This window comes from Hydra vulgaris, chromosome 02, assembly GCF_038396675.1.
Source record: "Hydra vulgaris chromosome 02, alternate assembly HydraT2T_AEP".
NCBI classification, from domain to species: domain Eukaryota; kingdom Metazoa; phylum Cnidaria; class Hydrozoa; order Anthoathecata; family Hydridae; genus Hydra; species Hydra vulgaris.
Window position 1 is genome coordinate 43,360,940 of NC_088921.1, and position 18,702 is coordinate 43,379,641.

At 27.2% G+C, this 18,702-nt stretch overlaps 1 protein-coding gene across 1 annotated transcript; it reads left to right on the forward strand.

The window, feature by feature from the left end:
- The first annotated feature begins 8,131 nt into the window (after window positions 1–8,131).
- Window positions 8,132–10,548, forward strand: LOC100200553 (potassium voltage-gated channel subfamily A member 1). The gene is made up of 2 exons (XM_065790999.1): window positions 8,132–8,248; window positions 9,133–10,548. The coding sequence occupies exon 2, from the start codon at window positions 9,170–9,172 to the stop codon at window positions 10,481–10,483; it is 1,314 nt and encodes a 437-aa protein (XP_065647071.1). The 5' UTR covers window positions 8,132–8,248; window positions 9,133–9,169; the 3' UTR covers window positions 10,484–10,548.
- The last annotated feature ends 8,154 nt before the right edge of the window (window positions 10,549–18,702 follow it).

Consider the following 18,702-nt stretch of genomic DNA (forward strand, 5'->3'; position numbering starts at 1 on the left):
TTAATGTATTTGCAATTACCTTTAAATCTGTTACAATACTACCGTTTTTTAGTTGGATCGCTCTTATGTTCTCTTTGACTTAAGTTTTATTATTTATATATGCATAAACTTTCTTGGGGTTAGATTTGTTCTATATTAGGCTTTTTTAAACATTTTTCTGATATTTCATTAGCCTTTATACCGTTTTTTATATATATGCGTACTCCTCCAATATCACTACCAACTTTTCTCTGTCTTTTCTAAATAAGGTGTATCCATTGATATTAGTTACTGACTCATTATTCCACCAAGCTTCACAAATCATTACTACATTAGCTTTGTTTGAGTTAATAACTTTAATTAGTTCATCGAACTTATTGTTTAATGAAGTTGCATTCAAGTATAAGCACGTTATTTCACTGAGTTTAGATCTTAATCTTGATGGTGCTTCAAATATTTTATTGGTTTTTGATTTCAATTTTCTGCAACATATCGTTTCTGATAACGAATCGAAATGTCGAACTTTTATCTTTTTCTAGTTTATTTAATCTATTTCTTTCACCAAGTAGCAATTTAAGGCTAGCTCTTTCTCTACGTTAGATCTGGATTGATAAATACTTTATTTTTACATGCTTTACATGCATTTTATTTAATTCTAGCAACACCTAAAACTTGTTTCTGATGAACTAACTAGTTCAATAACTAGTGGTCCTGGTTTTTATTTATCTCTACTGTTTAAGCTTAATTGTGTAACAATATTCAATTTATCTAATCCAATAGCATCGAACACTTCACCAATATTTCCATCGTCATTTTCTTTGATACCATCCTTGCTTTTTCGGCTCGATTCTTTTAATCCAAACACTAATACATTTTTTCCCTTTTTTTTCCCTTTTTCTTTTTGTTCAGCTAAGATTGCATTAGTTATTCTCGTTTCTGATTTACTGGAGGTGCTCCTTCGCTTGTTTTCTTTAGCGGTTTGTTATTCTGTATTACTATTTTTAATTGCTTTTTTAAAGTTTTATTTTCAGTATTAAATCTTTCATTTTCCTTTTCCAATTTAATAATACGCCCGAGTAATTCCTCCTTAAGTACTTCAATTGCAGTACTAATTGCTTGAGTTGTATCTTTTGATACTACCATTATTAAAACTTTTTTAAAACATGTGCTTAATTATGCTGCCATCTTTAAGCCGCCATGTTAAAAAAAAATTAATAAAAAAATAAAAAACTTAAAAAAAAATTTTCTATAAAAAATTAATAAAAAAATGACCTATAAAGCTGAAAAAATATAAGAAACGTAACAACTTTTTTTTTAAGGTTAAAAGTTATTTAGGTGCACTAAGAAGTTCCAACGTTCTTATCATAGAGCATCGTTCGAATAGCACTTAACCAGGGAGTTTGCACTTCCTTCCTTAGTAATGTTGCATATATGGCCAGAGCCGAATTTGAACTACGGACCTCAAGTTCCAGCCATAATATAACGTGTTAATTTTTTGAAGTATTTCATTGTAATATTTTATAACTATTTATTTAAAAGTATATATTTTTAAAAATTTTACTTTATAAATAATTAAATTCTGAGTGTTATAGCAGTATTTATATTATTAGTTTATTATTATAAAAGATCAAGAATTAATTCAAGAAGATAAAAAGAATAAAGAAGTTAAAAAATGTAATTTGACACCTAGTATTCTAATGCGAAGTGATTGAATGGTTATGTGATGTGTCACTAATTTTTTTCATTACACTTTTAATTTTTATAGGTTATCAAACATCATCAACATATCAAAGATCTAAATGTACTAGAGACTAAATGTAATAGAGAGAATATCTGAAGACATTCATGTTTCTAATAGTAAAAAGATTGAATAATAAAAATGTCTTTTAATAAAAATTTATTAGTTTTTAATAAAATTTCTGTTAAAAGACAATGATAATAAAGCAAGATTTGCATAAGGTTTTTTATCCAAAAAAAAACATTTGCACAGTTATTTCCATCTTTTTTTAGCATTTCCATCTTTTTTGTAGAAAAAAAATTATTTCTTTATATGCGTTTTTGATATGTAAAAGTTGATTTTCACTTTCTTAGAAATTTTCTTTTTCTAAACGGAAATTATTTTATCGTGTTTTGAATGTACATTTATCAAGTTTTTTATCCATTTGAGAAACATAATCTATAAAAAATTCTCATGAAGTTCACATGCTAGTGAGTAAATTTGCAAGTGTCTTTTAATTAACATAAAAAGGGTTACTTGTCACAAAATAATTAGGGATGGTTGTCACGTTTGCCTTAAATGCGCACTTTTTAAACCGCATTATATATATAAATATATATATATATATATATATATATATATATATATATATAAAAGTTAGATAAGTGTTTTTTACTAATTAATTTATATATATATATATATATATATATATATATATATATATATATATATATATATATATATATATATATATATATATATATATATATATATATATATATATATATAGTGTATAAATGAACAGAACAGAGCAGACGCAGCACAGTAATTAGCGCGTTTGCCTCAGAAGCTAGAGATTCGTGGTTTAATGCCACATTGGGAAAGTGTTATAGTATGTATAAGGAAGGAGGCGTGAACTTCCTTTTAAATGCTCTTCCGCGGTGCTCTGTGATAAGAACGTGAGGACTTCTTGGGGCACCTAAAAAAAAAAATTAAAAAAAAAATGAATATGTGAACATTTATTCTTTGCGTAGTAAAAATTAAAAAAAAAAAGTAAAACTTCTGCAGATGTTGCAATGCGTGATCTTAAATATGCAAAGATAATATCATATCTATTAGATCAGCAGCAAAAGGCCATGAAATTAACTACAGAACATTTGCACGTTATTATAAAAATATTACTTTTACTAACATATCACTTGATTCTATAGCAGATCTAATTAAACAAAGTTAAGAGCCCATGTGCATGAATATTAGTTCCAACAAGCTGATAAAGATTGGTTTACTGCACCTATAAAGCGCCATTTGAATATTTCCATAAAGCAGCCTGAAGCTACTAGATTAAGTCGAGCAAATAGTTTCAATAAGCAGAGCATTGCACTGTTTTTCAACAACTTGCAACAATGTCTTCATAATTACTCAATCTTACCAAATGACTTTTGGAACATGAACGAAACAGCAGTAACTACTGTACAGAGATCTAAACAAATTATTGTCAAGAAAAGATTAAAACAAGTGCCATCTGATCAGCTGAACAAGAAACATTTGTAACTTTAGCATGCACAATAAATGCTATTGAAAATAGCCTTCCAACGTTTTTTTTTTCCCTCGTAAATACTTTAAAGATTATTTGCTTATAGTAGCACCAACAGACAGCTGGAGATGCCAACACAAGTGGTTGGATGAAAAAAAAAGTTTTTATAAACGATCTGCAATATTTTGTACGCAATACAAAATGCACTAAAGAAAAGTCTTGTTTATAGTTGCTTGACAATCATGATACACTTCTCAGTATTAAAGGATTAGATTTTGCAAAAAATAGTGGACTAGACATGCTTACCTTTCCACCGCATTGCACGCAGAGATCGCAGCCCTTGGATAATTTTACGGTCCACTAAAAAACTATATAATTACTGCTATGACTTCATGGTTGGTAATGAATCCTAGAAAAACCGTAAACATTGCATTTTCATAGACTTTCTCCCAAGAGTATTTTGAGTGGTTTTGCAGCAACGGGTATTTACCCATTAAATCAAGATATTTTTACTAATGTTTTTTTATTGTCCTAATTATGTAACTGATTGCCCAAACTATCTTCATCCCATGCTGATTCAAATAAAGAAATCTGCCAACTGTATTCAGTTCAACTAAAATAACTAAATAAAAAGACTAAAAAATCTATTCAAATACCAGCTATTTAGCTAGAAATAAGTTTAAAAAATCCACTTGTATCAAATAAAATCTTTACTGTGTACCCAAGTCATAATCAACCCTAAACTCATGTCCCCAGAAAATCCTTTTTGGGGATGATAGCCCATAGTAGTACATTTAGATATAAATTTGGAAATCAAACTATTACGTACGAGAAAGATATTTTGATTTTAAACTTTGAAGTTAATAGGCCTAAAAAATTGCAAAATGACAGAGAATTTTGCATTTTTACAGCATTCATTATTCTTTTTTAAAAGTCATTTCATAGTTGTGACAACAAAAGAAACATTCTTATGTATATAAAACGACATTTCTGAATAAAAATATCACATCGGGAAATAATTCTTTAAGATTACAGTATTCTTATTTTGATTTGAAAAAAACCCTATCAACTAAAATGAATCCTTGCTGTTGAGGTATACAACACAATTCAGAAGCTTCTTTTCATATTCTGGATGACTGGGATCACGTCTGTATTGTTGCCAATGTACATTGAAGTTGTGATGCAAAGATTCTGTGGTCTGTTCAGAAAATACTTCAAGGCTTGACTTGTGGCGGTCAATAAAATGCTTCACCTGAAAAAAGACTGCATGCACCTTTGGAGTAATGGAGGTGTTTGGCCACTTCAAGGAGGAACTCTGGAACTCCTTGGTCTTGTCTGCAAAGTTGGGAGAATAATTATTTCCTAAGCAAGAATTCACAACCTTTTCAAAACACCTGAAAGTTTCAACAAAAGGCATGACATTGAATGGGAATGGTAAAAACAACCAAAATAGTTTTCTGAAACACTAAATGTTTTTACTTAAAATCACTTCTAGATGTTTTCCCCATAACCAAGTTGAGTAATAAGTTCTGTAAAAATGCAAAATCCCCTGTCATTTCGCAAATTTTTAGGCCTATTAGCTTCAAAATTTAAAATCAAATTATCTTTCTCGGACGTAATTTTGCAATTTTGTTAATTAAAAAATTTTGAGTCTATTTTGGAAGGACTTGAACATGAAAAAATAATTGATCAGCTAAAAAATTGAATTCAATATTGTTTGTAAAATACTACACAACCCAATGGGCACGGGACGTAAAAAAGACGTCTTTGAACGTTTTGGACGTCTTATGAACGTTCAAAAGACGTCTATTGTAGGTCCGGTGCCCACTTGGAAGCTATGATTAGTCATGTTTACAAATAGTTGGATGATGTTTATAGGTACGATAAAGCTTTGTTGTCTTCTGCAAGTTATAATACTAATTTTTCCGTAAAAAGTATCATATGCTTTTTACGGAACTAAAATATTTTCATTGCTTCAGAGGTTGTGACTATTTTAGTGTAATCAATTTAATCACCTGTCAGAGGATCCACAAGTCGTTTTTAATTATTTCAAATGTTTGTGCTCCCAATCCCTATTTTCTACCATAAGTTTTTAATACGTGTAGCTGCCAAAACAAAATAAACCTTGGTCCCAACATTTCTTCTGCTAGTATCTCACATACTCTCCAAATCTCTATGTACTATGATGAGTAATTCTTTAAAAAATGGTATTTTTCTAGAAGCTTTTTTTAAGATCTCCAAAATAAAGCTCTAAAATTAATTTATTTCCAACATACTAATTTGAACTGTAGCATACTCTATTTTTTATTTAAGTCCTTAAATTGTGTCCTTTTAATTGTGTCAATTTAAGTCCTTAAATTGTGTGATTTTATTTAACTGTTAAACTGCCTATTTGCTTGGAACCAAAATCATGAAAACCTACCTAATACATTCATCAATTTTTTTAATCATTGGGAAATTGTAAATATATTCTGCTCAAAACTTTTCATACAATATAAAAGCATAAAAGCAAGGAACAATCTCCCTTTTTAACTAAAATCTAATAAATCATTCTATAAATTTAAAGTTTGCTTTAAATTTAGAGAATCTATTTTACAACTTATTATTTATAACCCTAACTCTGAAATTTTATTTATCTAATTTTTTTATTATTTGTGTTGTGTTATAATACTAATTTAAATCTTATTAAATTTGTAAATTTATTTTTTCTTAAACTGAAATTTTTTAGTTAATATTCTCTTTATCACTATTTTTTTTACTATTACTTTTATCATTTATTACTATTTTTATTACTTTTATCATAATAAATATTTTTATTATTAATATTATTGCTATTATTATTATTGTTACTGTTATTGTTAATGTTACAGTACAGTATATACTTTCTATAATCGCTACTATAATTCTTACTTCTATTATAATTAATATTATTATCCCAATTTTCATTATTATTGAAGTTGACTGGTGTTTACTTTTTATCAGTACTTATTACTATTTCTAAATATCCTCGATTTTTATTTAAAATATATTTAATTTGATTGATTTGTTACGTCACATTATCTAACTAAAAGTAACTGATTTAAGCTGATGTTACGTCAAGTTACTTAAAAAACTGATTTACGTTACTGTTAGTTTTTTTATTTTATTTTTTTTTATCTATTTATTCAATCAAAAATTGAAAAATTACAAATTTTTTATAACTTTACTAAATTAGGTCAGTAGTAAAGTTAAAAACTAGTCTTTGGAGTAAACCAAAATAAAATATTCAAACAAACAAAATAATAACAATAATAAATAAAAGCATGCATAAATTAAATTGTTAAAAAATAATAATAATAATAACGGTTATATAGTTATAATAAATTAAATAATAAGAAAGAAAAAAAATAAAAACACTCAATTAATAACAATAGCGAACAACAATTAAAAGAATTAGCAACAACAGTAAATAACAAACTTTACACAAACGAAAAAGCAAAACCCAAAAAACTACAAAACAAAAAAGCAACCACAAAAACTTCTACTAAATAAAATAAATTATAAAAAAAAATTAATAATAATCTTTTCTTATTTTTGGCGAAAAAAAAAAAAAATAGAAAAATTGGAGATTTATTTTTATATTTTAGTTAGTCTTTTTGTTATTATTTCGAACATTTTGCGAACTTTTTTTCTTTTAACTTTTTGCTTTTATTTGATTTTTTATTTTTGCTTTTGTTTTGTTAGTTTTATTCTAAAAAATAAAATATCAAATCACTTGGAATCATTTGGTATAGGTGGAATGAGAGTATGAGTGGTATGAGTGGTATGAGAGAAGTTTGTAAAATAAGACCAAGAAAAAGAGAGGAGGAATGTTAGAAGGAGAGAGAAGAGGAGAGAGGATGAAGAGTGGAAGAAGAGAGGAGAAGAAGAAGGATGAAGAATTAAAGGAGTGGTAAAGAAAAATGAGTATCTCAAAAAATGAAAATAAAAGTGGCATAACAGTCAACCCAAAAGTAAACAATTTATCAGTGTTTTAAAAGTTTTGTTAATTTTTGAACGCAAATTTGCTAATAAACACAATTATTATTAAGTATTTTTATTTTAAAAGATCAATAAAAACTTGTCTGAACAAAATGTCTTCACACAAATTGTTCTAAAAAATAACAAATAAAAGGCTATAAAAATACATTAAGCAAGTGATAAAATAACAAATAAGAACGAAAAACAAAAATCGTGGAGTCTTTGTTATGCATTTTATTATTATAAATCCTTGTTTAATAAAGTTTTGTAATTTTTCATACATTGACTAATGATATACCTAGTAGGTTGGCTAATAATTGATTTACGTTAAAACAAAGAGTAACAAAAGTTTTAAACTCTCCTTAAAATAAAGAAATTATTCAAATAGATAAAACGTTTCAAAGAGAAAAATCCATTCAAACAAATAAAATTGTTTTAATTGTTTCGAATCTTTCCGTTAATTTTAATATTTTTTATTATTTTCACCTGTTATAAAAATTATTTTCTTTCTTTTTTCTAATGCTTTTCACTTTTAATTCATCTGCTTTAATATCAAATATAAAATTTCTGAAAGTTTATTGTTACTTTAATTTCGTTTTTCTGAAAAATCTTCTGTTCTTTAATTTTCATTTATAACATTTGTTTTTTTGTTTTTTTATTAAATTTGCTTATATATTCCCTGAGGATGGTCCCCAAAAACATAATCGAACAAATGCTATTAAAAAGTTTCTGGTTCTGTTAAATTATTACTGCAGAGTTGCTACGCTACCTTTTTTTTTTAAAGAATATTTATGCCACGTAAATGACGTTAACATATTTTTACGTAGTTTTTTTTTTAAACAGCTTAACTCTAAAGAACCTTTAATGTAAGTTATATAAAGGTGATTCATTCAATCTGCTTAATGCATATTAAGTAGAATGATACTTTCCTATTTGCTTAGATTCGTGAGGGTTTTCTTATAGTCGTTCAAATGTATGTTCTTAGAAGTACTTTCGAACAAGTGCAATTTATGACCTATGTAAGTTAATTACGCAAATGTAAAGAGGGAGTGATATGAAAAATATACAAATAATTTTTTTTTTTTATATTTTAAACCCGACAATATTTACAGCCAACATCTTATTGTTCAGGATGTTTACGACATGTTGTTTTAGTGACTATTAACTTTTGTAGCATCTTTAAGCTATCAAATAATCGTATAAATTATCGTTAATAAATAACGATAATCGAGATTATTGTTTCTATCGTGCTACTAAATATATGTTTATTGCGGCGTCAATTTCTTGAATGAAAAATCTTTTTTGTTTTATTTCTCGATAAAGAAATAAAAAAAAATAGGGTTAAATAAGACTTGTAAAACTTGAATAAATTATTGATAATTCTGTTTTTTTTTTTTGTTTTTACTAAATCCGTGATATTGTTTAATTTATCGCATTAATAACAGTCATTAGTTTCTTACAAATTATAAACTGAAACGAAAATTGAAGTTTAATTTCCTTTTAAAACTTGACTAATTTGTTAAAGGTGCAAAATGAAAAGTATATATAGTAAATATACACATATAAAATAGAAAAGTTCTTAATTACTTGAATTAATTTAAAATTTATAATTTTTCAAAATTATCAAAATATTTTGGTCATAAAAATTGTCGATGGCAAATATTAGAATAAAATTTGTTGAGCTGTTTCATCTCAAATGCCAAAATATCGCAAATCTTTAGAATTTTTTTCTTTAAAACTTTAAAGAATACATGAAATAATTTTTATTCAAATCAATAATGTTTTCACAAAACAAACATTTTATTAAATTAGGTTATATGCGATAAATGTTAGGCTATCATCAATAAACTTTAAACACATTTTAAACTTAACTTATTACAGTATGACTTATGCATTTTTTTAGATCATCTAGCTTGCTCAGCCGTTCAACTTCAAAAAAGATGACGGCAAATATTCAATGCATTTCAAATAAACAAGAGTTGACCGACGAAGAAAACCTAACGCACAAAATTTCAAACTTAATCATGAATCCAATAAACTCGGCTGCATATATTCATGAACCAGAAATTATAAGAATCAATGTGTGTGGTATGTTTTTTGAGACGTATGAATATACATTAATGAGATTTCCAAACACGCTTTTAGGTGATAGAAATAGGCGAGAGAAACACTATATCAGATCGCGTGACATCTATTTTTTTGATCGCAATCGAGATGCATTTGAGGCAATCTTATTCTATTATCAAAGTGACGGTGTTTTAATCCGTCCTCAAAATATTCCAATGGCGTTGTTTGCAAAAGATGTTTCATTTTTTGAGCTCGGAGAAGAAGTATTTTTTAAACTTAAAGAGGATGAAGGATATATAACTGATAGAAAACCAATTGAACCAAAACGAGAATGGCAAAAAGTGTTGTGGAACCTGTTTGAACATCCAGAGACAAGCTTAGCGGCAAAAATTCTTTCTTTTTGGTCGGTATTTGTTATAACGTTATCAATTTGTATTTTTTGCATAGAAACATTACCTGCGTTTTCGATGCACTCTAACAAAACAAATCACAAAGTAATCATGACAAATGAAAATCGGTTTCGGGAACCTTGGTTTACTTTTGAGTTAAGTTGCATTGCGTGGTTCAGCTTTGAATATATAATAAGGCTCATATCTTCACCATGTCCATGGATGTTTTTAAAATCAATTTTAAACTTTATCGATCTGCTGGCAATTTTACCATACTTTATAACTCTGTCATTTGATGCTTTCAATACCGCGCCGCTTTCAGTGTTACGTGTTGTTAGACTTGTAAGAGCCTTCAGAATATTTAAGCTATCAAGACACTCACTTGGCCTAAGAATCTTAGGATATACATTAAAATCAAGTTTAAGTGAACTGGGAATGCTTTGCTTTTTTCTTATTCTTGGAATAATTTTATTTTCCAGTGCAATTTTTTATGCGGAACATGGTCACAACGATCAATTTGAAAGTATACCGGATACTTTCTGGTTTAGTCTAGTAACCATGACAACTGTGGGATATGGCGATAAAGTTCCAAAAACTTTTGTTGGAAAACTGCTCGGGAGTTTATGCGCAATTGTTGGAGTTTTGATGATTGCTCTACCTGTACCAGTTATTGTTTCAAACTTTGAGTTTTTCTATAAAAGAGATGTCATAAATTATGAAACCGAATCGTGTAAAAAAGATCACAGGAAAGATTGTTCAAAGAAAAAAACTCTCCTTGAAAATTATGAAAACATGTAAAATTTCTTTTACAAATATTGTTTATAATTTAGTAACTAAACGATCACATTCGCGCATAAAATATTTTAATATAATTATTTATAAAATATTTTAATATCATTTTTTGATTTATCATTTTGAAATTAAAAAAAAAACGTATATTTATAAAAAGTGGTTTTAGTTTTAACTATAGAAAATAACAAAAGTTTGAATATATAAATATAACGATCCAGTTTTTTAATACATCTTGTCTAATTGTATTTTTTTCTTTAAAAAACAGCATTTCAACAAAATGCCAACAACATCAACAGTTTTTTAAAATCAAATCGGCAGCGAGATTAAGTTAACCTTGCATAATAAAAATTTTTACAAATTTTTGGAATAAATTATAAGTACCTTAGTTTCATCTAATTAGTTGTTTTTGATAACTTGTAACGAGATAATTGTTTGTTTTATTGTTATTACCATTATTACTACTATTGTTACTAGGTACCAATTTTGAGAAATTAATTCTATTTTTTATCAACATTTTTCCACAAGTTTATATATATAAATATCTGAAAAAATTTTAAACTAATAGTTTTCTAGATATTCTTAAAATTCATAAAAACTCATAAAATTAAAATTAATAAATATATTATTCAAATAAACCACTAAATTAATAAAAGTTGTTCTTATATCTAGTCATTATTAATAAAAACTTTCTGGATGCATAAAATGGATGCTCACTAAGGTATTTACTTTACAATTTCTCAAAATAACTGAGTATAAATAGAAAACGACAGTAAGAGTTTTGACAAACAAACCGAAGGTAGAATTATACTTGGACCATAAAAAGTATAACTTTTTAGCATAACTAAGTTATTTTATGAAAGATAATCAGTTAATAAACATTGGGTTGACAATATTTCACAAGTTATTGTAAAAAGAGCAAGAAATAAGTAGCAATTCTCACATTGTTTAAAACCAAAAACGATTTCAGAGATATCACCGAAACCTGTAATAATGAGCTGGTGGACGGCATATCTTGGACTTTTAATTTTCTGTGACAGTTCTATAAAGATCACAAATGCTTTAGAAAATACTAATTATTACAAAAACATGTTCACAAATCAAATTTCATGGAACCACATATGTTGTATTTCAAAACAATTCGAAGACGAAAGCAAAAGTTCTTAAACAACAGAATACAAAATATTTTACAGTTGAACATGCATCCGTCCATAGCTATCCCAAATCCACCAAATTTTCCAGATTTTGAATCTCCGTTTTAGTTGGTCGATCGTTTATTATCTTGCAACTTCGATCGAATTTAGGCATTTTTTTATGCAATCAAAAAGGAATTTAAATCACCAAAATGGAGTGCTTTTAAATTTCCGAAATCACCGACTGGGCAATTTTTTCACTCCATTAAAGTTTTTCCGAGGAGTTAACGTTGCAGAAAGTAAAAAAAAAATTGTGACACTTGATCTTCAGCTTCACACAAAATGCTTTCAGCTATGTAATGCATAGAACTATCGTATTTGTCTTTTTAAAAGTTATTGGAACCCAACATGCTTTAAAAGTAATACTATAAATGTGTATTAAACGTCTTTTAAACGTGTTCTAAACATATGAACGCAAAAACGTTTCAGACATTTTTGTTGAACTAATCAAAAACATTTGATTAGTTCAACATTGTTTATTTTTATGCTACTTTATGTTAAATGTGTGAGACATTGTTTTAGTTTGTTTGATGATTTCCGACTTCTTTGTCCATGATATTAGTAATGGATCGAGTGGAATGGATTTGTTAGCCCGTAAGATGCATGATATGGGTATATTAGCCTTTAAATGATTTCAAATTTAAATAAGTTAATTACAGGTGAGATTTATTACTAGAAAAATAAGTAGATGATATCATTAAGTTAACGCTTTTATTAAAGTTTTCCAAATGGAAAACAATATTTTCAACATGAACGCTAAGGTGTAACATTTTTTTTTGAAATTCAAATTGCTATAAAAGGGACAAGTTGCATAATGATATAAATATTAATTGTGCCAAAAAATTTTTAAAATTTTTTATGCCTTCAGTTGGCGCCAGGGTTTTTTTTTAAAAAAAACAAAACGCCCCCTGGTAGAAAACACGTTTTCTACCGTTTTTTACAGAACGAAAATAACAAACTCTATGCGTATTCTAGATTTGTAATAGTTCAAACTTTTCAGTTTGAAAAGTTTACAATTTTTAAGAAACGTTTTAATGTCTTCAGTTGCCGCTAGAGCGCTGGATTTTTACAAACAAAACACTGTTTCTGTCTAGAAAAAAATATCATATTCCAATTTTTATTTAAAATAAATTAATTTTAATTATGTTGTTGATGCTTTCACTTGTTGCCACTCTTATAATAATGGAATAAAACTAATAAAAATATTACATTCCAAACATTCTGTGATCAATGGTTGCAACAGTGATTAACATTACATTAAATTACCGTAAACTTAGGTTACTTTAAACGTTTTTAAGATTTTTACTTGTCCTTCATTATTGACAATAATTAAAATTTAATAAAATTCATATAGAAGCTAAGGTTGACTTTTACAGATTTCAAACTCAAAACAATATTTATATAAAAGGATTTTGTATAGTATTAATTTAATTAGTCATTCAAAGTTATCTTTTGTAAATGCAATGCATTTTAGTGAAACTGCACCGAGCAGTGAACGACTTAGAGATGCATGATAAGTTAAAAAGAGTGTGAGATAATCAGTGTGAGATAAAAGTATAAAAGGACAGATGTCCAGTAGAAAACATAGAGCCTCCAAGAAGAAAAGTATTAAAAATTAATCATAGTGAAAATGTAGTAAATATAAACAAGAATAATAAACAGTAGTTGAGGAAAGTAAGAGTTATTAACTACTGTGCTAATGAAAAGTTGTTAGTATAGAGCGTAAATGTGATGCATAGAAAGTGTCAGTGATGGAGCAAAATTGTTCGCTTTATAAGTAGTTATCATGTGGTCTGTATTATTAGCGAGATAAACATACATTAAGGATATATGTGTTTATGTGTCTGTATTAATAGCGAGATAAACATGCAGATAGATATATGTATTCGTGCCTTATGGTACAGTATAAACGCAAGAAGACCTCCAGCTATCATCTGAGATTGGTACCCCACACGAGGATCCACTCTGAGTGTACACAAATATATCTTTTAGACAGGTATACCGTTTTGTTATCCCAAAAGGACTTTTCTCAGGATATCTCATCAGGACAACTCCCACAGACCTCTGATTGAGCTGTGCATGGGATGTAAATAATAAATGAAGAGTATGTGTATGCATACTGTAGCATGTGTTATTAGTATGAGTAATTAGTTCAAATTTAGTTGAAAGTTATTTAAAATGGTAAAATGTAAGCTAGACGTGGATTCTTGTCGTCATCTAATACAATTATAAATTTAAAACATTATAAATCTAGAAACTTTATAGAAACTTGCATACATGAGAGCGGGGTTGGTTATCATACTTTTTACGCTTTAGACTACTTATATTTTATTTTTCATTAAATCAAAGCCAAACTTCCCACATAGATAGTTTAACTATATCAGGTAACTATTACAACAATTTTATGATATAGAATTAAATATATTTTGTTCTAAAATCATTTTTAAAAGACCTTTGCTGAGTGAAAACCAATCCCAATCATGGGGTTGTTCGTCATAGAGTGTCGGGTTAGTTGTCACATTTCTTGGTATGTTTGGATAACAACCAGTTAAAGCAAATTTGAGTACAACTTAATTTTGTGAATATATTTCTGAGACTAAAGTTATTTCACATCCCCTAATCCAAGACCACTATAGTCGAGAAGACTACTTTTTGTGGTTACAACCCTCTCTCAACTCTTTAACTCCAAAACAAAAAACCTTAACAAACAATGTCAAGGTGGCATGTTTATGTTTCGGTGAGCGCGGTGGAGCAGGGACGTGGAATAATCTTAATCTCGGAATAATCTTAATATAAATAAAGAAATTGTAATTTACTGAAACATTGGTTTCCTTTCGAAACTACAACGCAACTTACACTAAAAGTTTTTTTAAAAATGTTTCAATGTGGTAAGAAGAACAGATTTACAAATAAACTGAAGTAAACCTGTTGTGCATTCTTCATGAGTCCATATTTTGCAAAGCTGACATTGAATCCACTGTTCTACTGCTAGCAAATGATCCAAAACAGTAGATGTACAAGTACTCTTTATTTTCAGATGAATTCAAGACTGTCAAAGTGAAAGAGCATATAGCGCATCACATTAGGTATGATTTTAGTGCTTCTGACGAAGACAAAAAAATATCCTCATAAGCTGCTATTATTGATCACCTGGTGGCGTGAGCGAGAACTTAAGCAGATTATTTTAACAAAATGTGTTCAAAAAAGGTACAAAAGAAAAAAAAAAAAATTGTTTTAGGAGATTTTAACTTAAATTCTTTTTTCTATAATGATGATTATAAATTTTTTTGATAAAGTTTTTGACTCAATTTTTAAATTAGGAGCGGATCCTTTAATAAATAGTACAACAAGAGTAACAATTAGTACAGCTTATCGATGACATCATTACAACTGATATACTTAATATGATATATAAAAAGGCATTTTGAAAACTGATATTTCTGACCACTTTTCGATATTCTTAACATTTAAATGCAAGCCCTCAACAAAAATTAAATCAAGCCAAACATTTAGACAACGTTCTTTTAACCATACCAATGTTAACCAGTTTAAAAAACAACTATAACTGCTTCATTGGAAGCATATAAATTTTAATGACAACGCTAAATCTATTTACAGCAATTTTTTCTCTATTTACAAAGCCAATTTTCCATTTATTGAAAAAACAATCAATCCAAATAACTCATATAAACCTTGGATTACCAAAGAGTATAAAAAGTTACCAAAGATTAAGCAAAAATTATATTTAACATATTTAAAAACAAAATCGCCTGAAAATGAAAAAGTATACAAGGATTTTAAACACCTGTTTGAAAAAACACGCTAAAACTTAAAAAAAAACTATTACTAGAGTACTTACTACTTAATAAGTATAAACATAACTCAAAATACACTTGAAAAATAATGAAAGAAATTTGTGGGAAAAAAAAAACCTGGTGAAGGTTTTTTCCCCACTAATTTCTTTCACCCCAGCGGTATTTAATGATTTTTTAGTACCAATTAATGATCGCATTAATTCTAATGAATTGTCTTTAGAGTTATCTTTTGAAGAGTTTGAAAAAGCTTTCAAATATTAAAAAAAATAATAAAGCAATTGGTGCCGATGACATAAATGGTAATATAGTTATAGACTGTTTTGAACAACTAAAAGATATTCTCTTTAAAGTTTTCAAAGCGTCAATACATCAAGGAATTTTTCCTGATCAATTGAAAATCGCAAAAGTTGCTCCAAAAGTTTCAACAATTTTTAAAGAAGGTAATAGAACTAGTATTAGCAACTATCGATCTATTTCTGTTTTTTCTTTTGTTTTTTTATATTTTCGAAAATTTTAGAAAAATAATGTATAATAAAGTGTAAAACTATTTACATTATAATAACCTCTTATATAACAATCATTCAATGCGTATGTGAGATATCAAATTCTTTTGAAAATTCCCAATTTACACTTGGCATTTTTATTGACCTTTCAAAGGCATTTAATACAGTTGATCATACCATCTTACTTCATAAACTTAAGTTCTATGGAATAAATAACAGAGTAATAAAGCGGTTTGAAAGCTATTTATCATACCGAAAATAATATGTTTCCTGTAATGTTTACCTAAAGGCTTTATTACATACAACCTATGGTGTTTTGCAAGACTCTATATCAGGGCCACTTCTTTTCCTAATTTATATTAATGACTTAAATAAAGCCTCAAATCAAATATTATGTTTGCGGACAACACAACCCTTTTTTTTTCTAATAATGATGTTTGTAAACTTTTTTCTACAATGAATGACGAGCTTAAAAACATTTTTACCTGGTTCAAATGCAACAAATTAACTATAAATATTAATAAAAATAAATACCGTGAAATCGCCTAAGTTCGGTCACCTAAGCTTTGAACATTTATTTATCACGCATAAATAAAAAGTTTTCAATTTTTTTTCCTGAAACATACAGAAAATTAAATTGATAATTGATATTTTGGAAAAATAAAAAAATGAAAAATAAAAACTAGTACTCAATATTTAATTTAAAATGAAAACATCTATTTTGACCGAACTTTCATTACTATCTCATAAGTTCGGCCGCTTTATTTAAATACTAATAACGTATCACAAACTTAATGTCACAAATAATGAAAACTAATTTTTAAATGCTGTTTTATTGTAAAAGTATAATATAAATTCAGGTAAACCAGTAACTAAGGAGGGCATCGCCCCGGGCTCAAAAAGTCTTTTTGGAACACCATAGAAAACAAGAATAAGCACATAAAAAAAGGCCTTTGAAATATAAGAAGTAGTATTTTTAATTTTTATTGTAATTATTCAACTATTTTATTATTTTGGCTATTATCACATTTGCTACGCCATTAATAAATAAAATTAAAAATATACTTTTCAATAAATTTAAAAAGTTTTCAATTAACAAAAAAACACTACTTTGCTTTATATGAAATTTCCCAGTAGGCACAAGTACGTTTTTCAAACAGTTGGTAAACGTTTAATGGTCACTTTAGCGACGTTTGTATAAGTAAAACGTTCAAAAAACGATAGGAATTTTATAAAAGATAATTAATAGGAATTTTTTTATCATTTCATTAAATATTTTACGGGACCTTAAAAAAACCTTAAAAAAATGTTTTTCCCAAGCTAAAAATGACGAACAGCGCATGTGCAACTTTACTTATAAATATGAAGTATTTTCAAGTTTTTCAACGAACTTCTACGACTGTAAAGAAACTTTTTTTAAATTATACATTCATAAGTTTTTACTAAGTTTCTTACTAAGTTATATAGTCATACATAAATGCAATATATATATATATATATATATATATATATATATATATATATATATATATATATATATATATATATATATATATATATATATATATATATATATATATATGATACTTCTAATATTTTTAACTTCTAATATTTTTAACATAATATGCATTACAGAGACATGGTGCAGTTCTGATGATGTTAAAAACTCAAATCTCCACCTTCCAGGTTTTAATTTAATTTCTTTAGCGCGTAAAAATAAAAAACAAGGTGGTGGTATTCTTTTTTACGTGAATGAATACTTGCGGTTTATTAACAGGCCAGACTTACGCATTTCTGATGGCGATAAAGAGGTTTTAAGTATTGAAATTTTAACTAAAAATGCCAAAAATATAATTTTAAGTTGTTGTTATCGCCCACCAAATGGCGTAATTGAGGATTTTAATGCCTTTTTACATAATGATATAATTAAAAAAAGTTCACATGAAAAGAAATTAAACTACATAATTGGTGATTTTAATTTAAACTCTTTTGAATACCACACTAATACTAACATTAAAAAGTTTTACAATGACATTTTCGAAATTGGAGCGATACCGTTAATAAATAAGCCTACCAGAATATCATCAACATCAGCCTCTATATTAGATAATATAATTACAACTGACGTTTTTAACTTATCTTTAAAAAAAGGTATTATTAAAAAAGACGTCTCTGATCACTTTCCCATTTTTTTCTCCATAAACACAAACATCAAAAAAATTCTACACCATAATAAACCTTTCATCAAACGCTTTTTTACGGAAGCGAATTGCTCTGCTTTTAAGGAACAATTATCTTTACTTCATTGGAAACATATAGATTCTAATGATGCTAATTTAGCTTATAATTCGTTTTTAAAAACATTTTTTGAAATTTATGATATTAATTTTCCTAAACATAAAATTCTAAAAAAAAAAATATTTCACGTCACCATGGATTACAAAAGATCTCAGAAAAAGTTCTAAAGTTAAGCAAAAGTTGTATATAAAGTATTTAAAAACGAGAACATTAGAAAGTAAAACAATTTAAAAGAATTACGCTAAAAAATTTGAAATGCAAAGAAAAAATTTAAAAAAAAGATACTACATAAATTTACTAGAAAAATATAAAGATAATTCAAAGCAAACATGGCAAGTTTTAAGAGAAATTACAGGCAGTAAGAAATTGAAAGCTAGCTCTTTACCTAAAGCTATTAAAATTGATAATAAAATATTTGA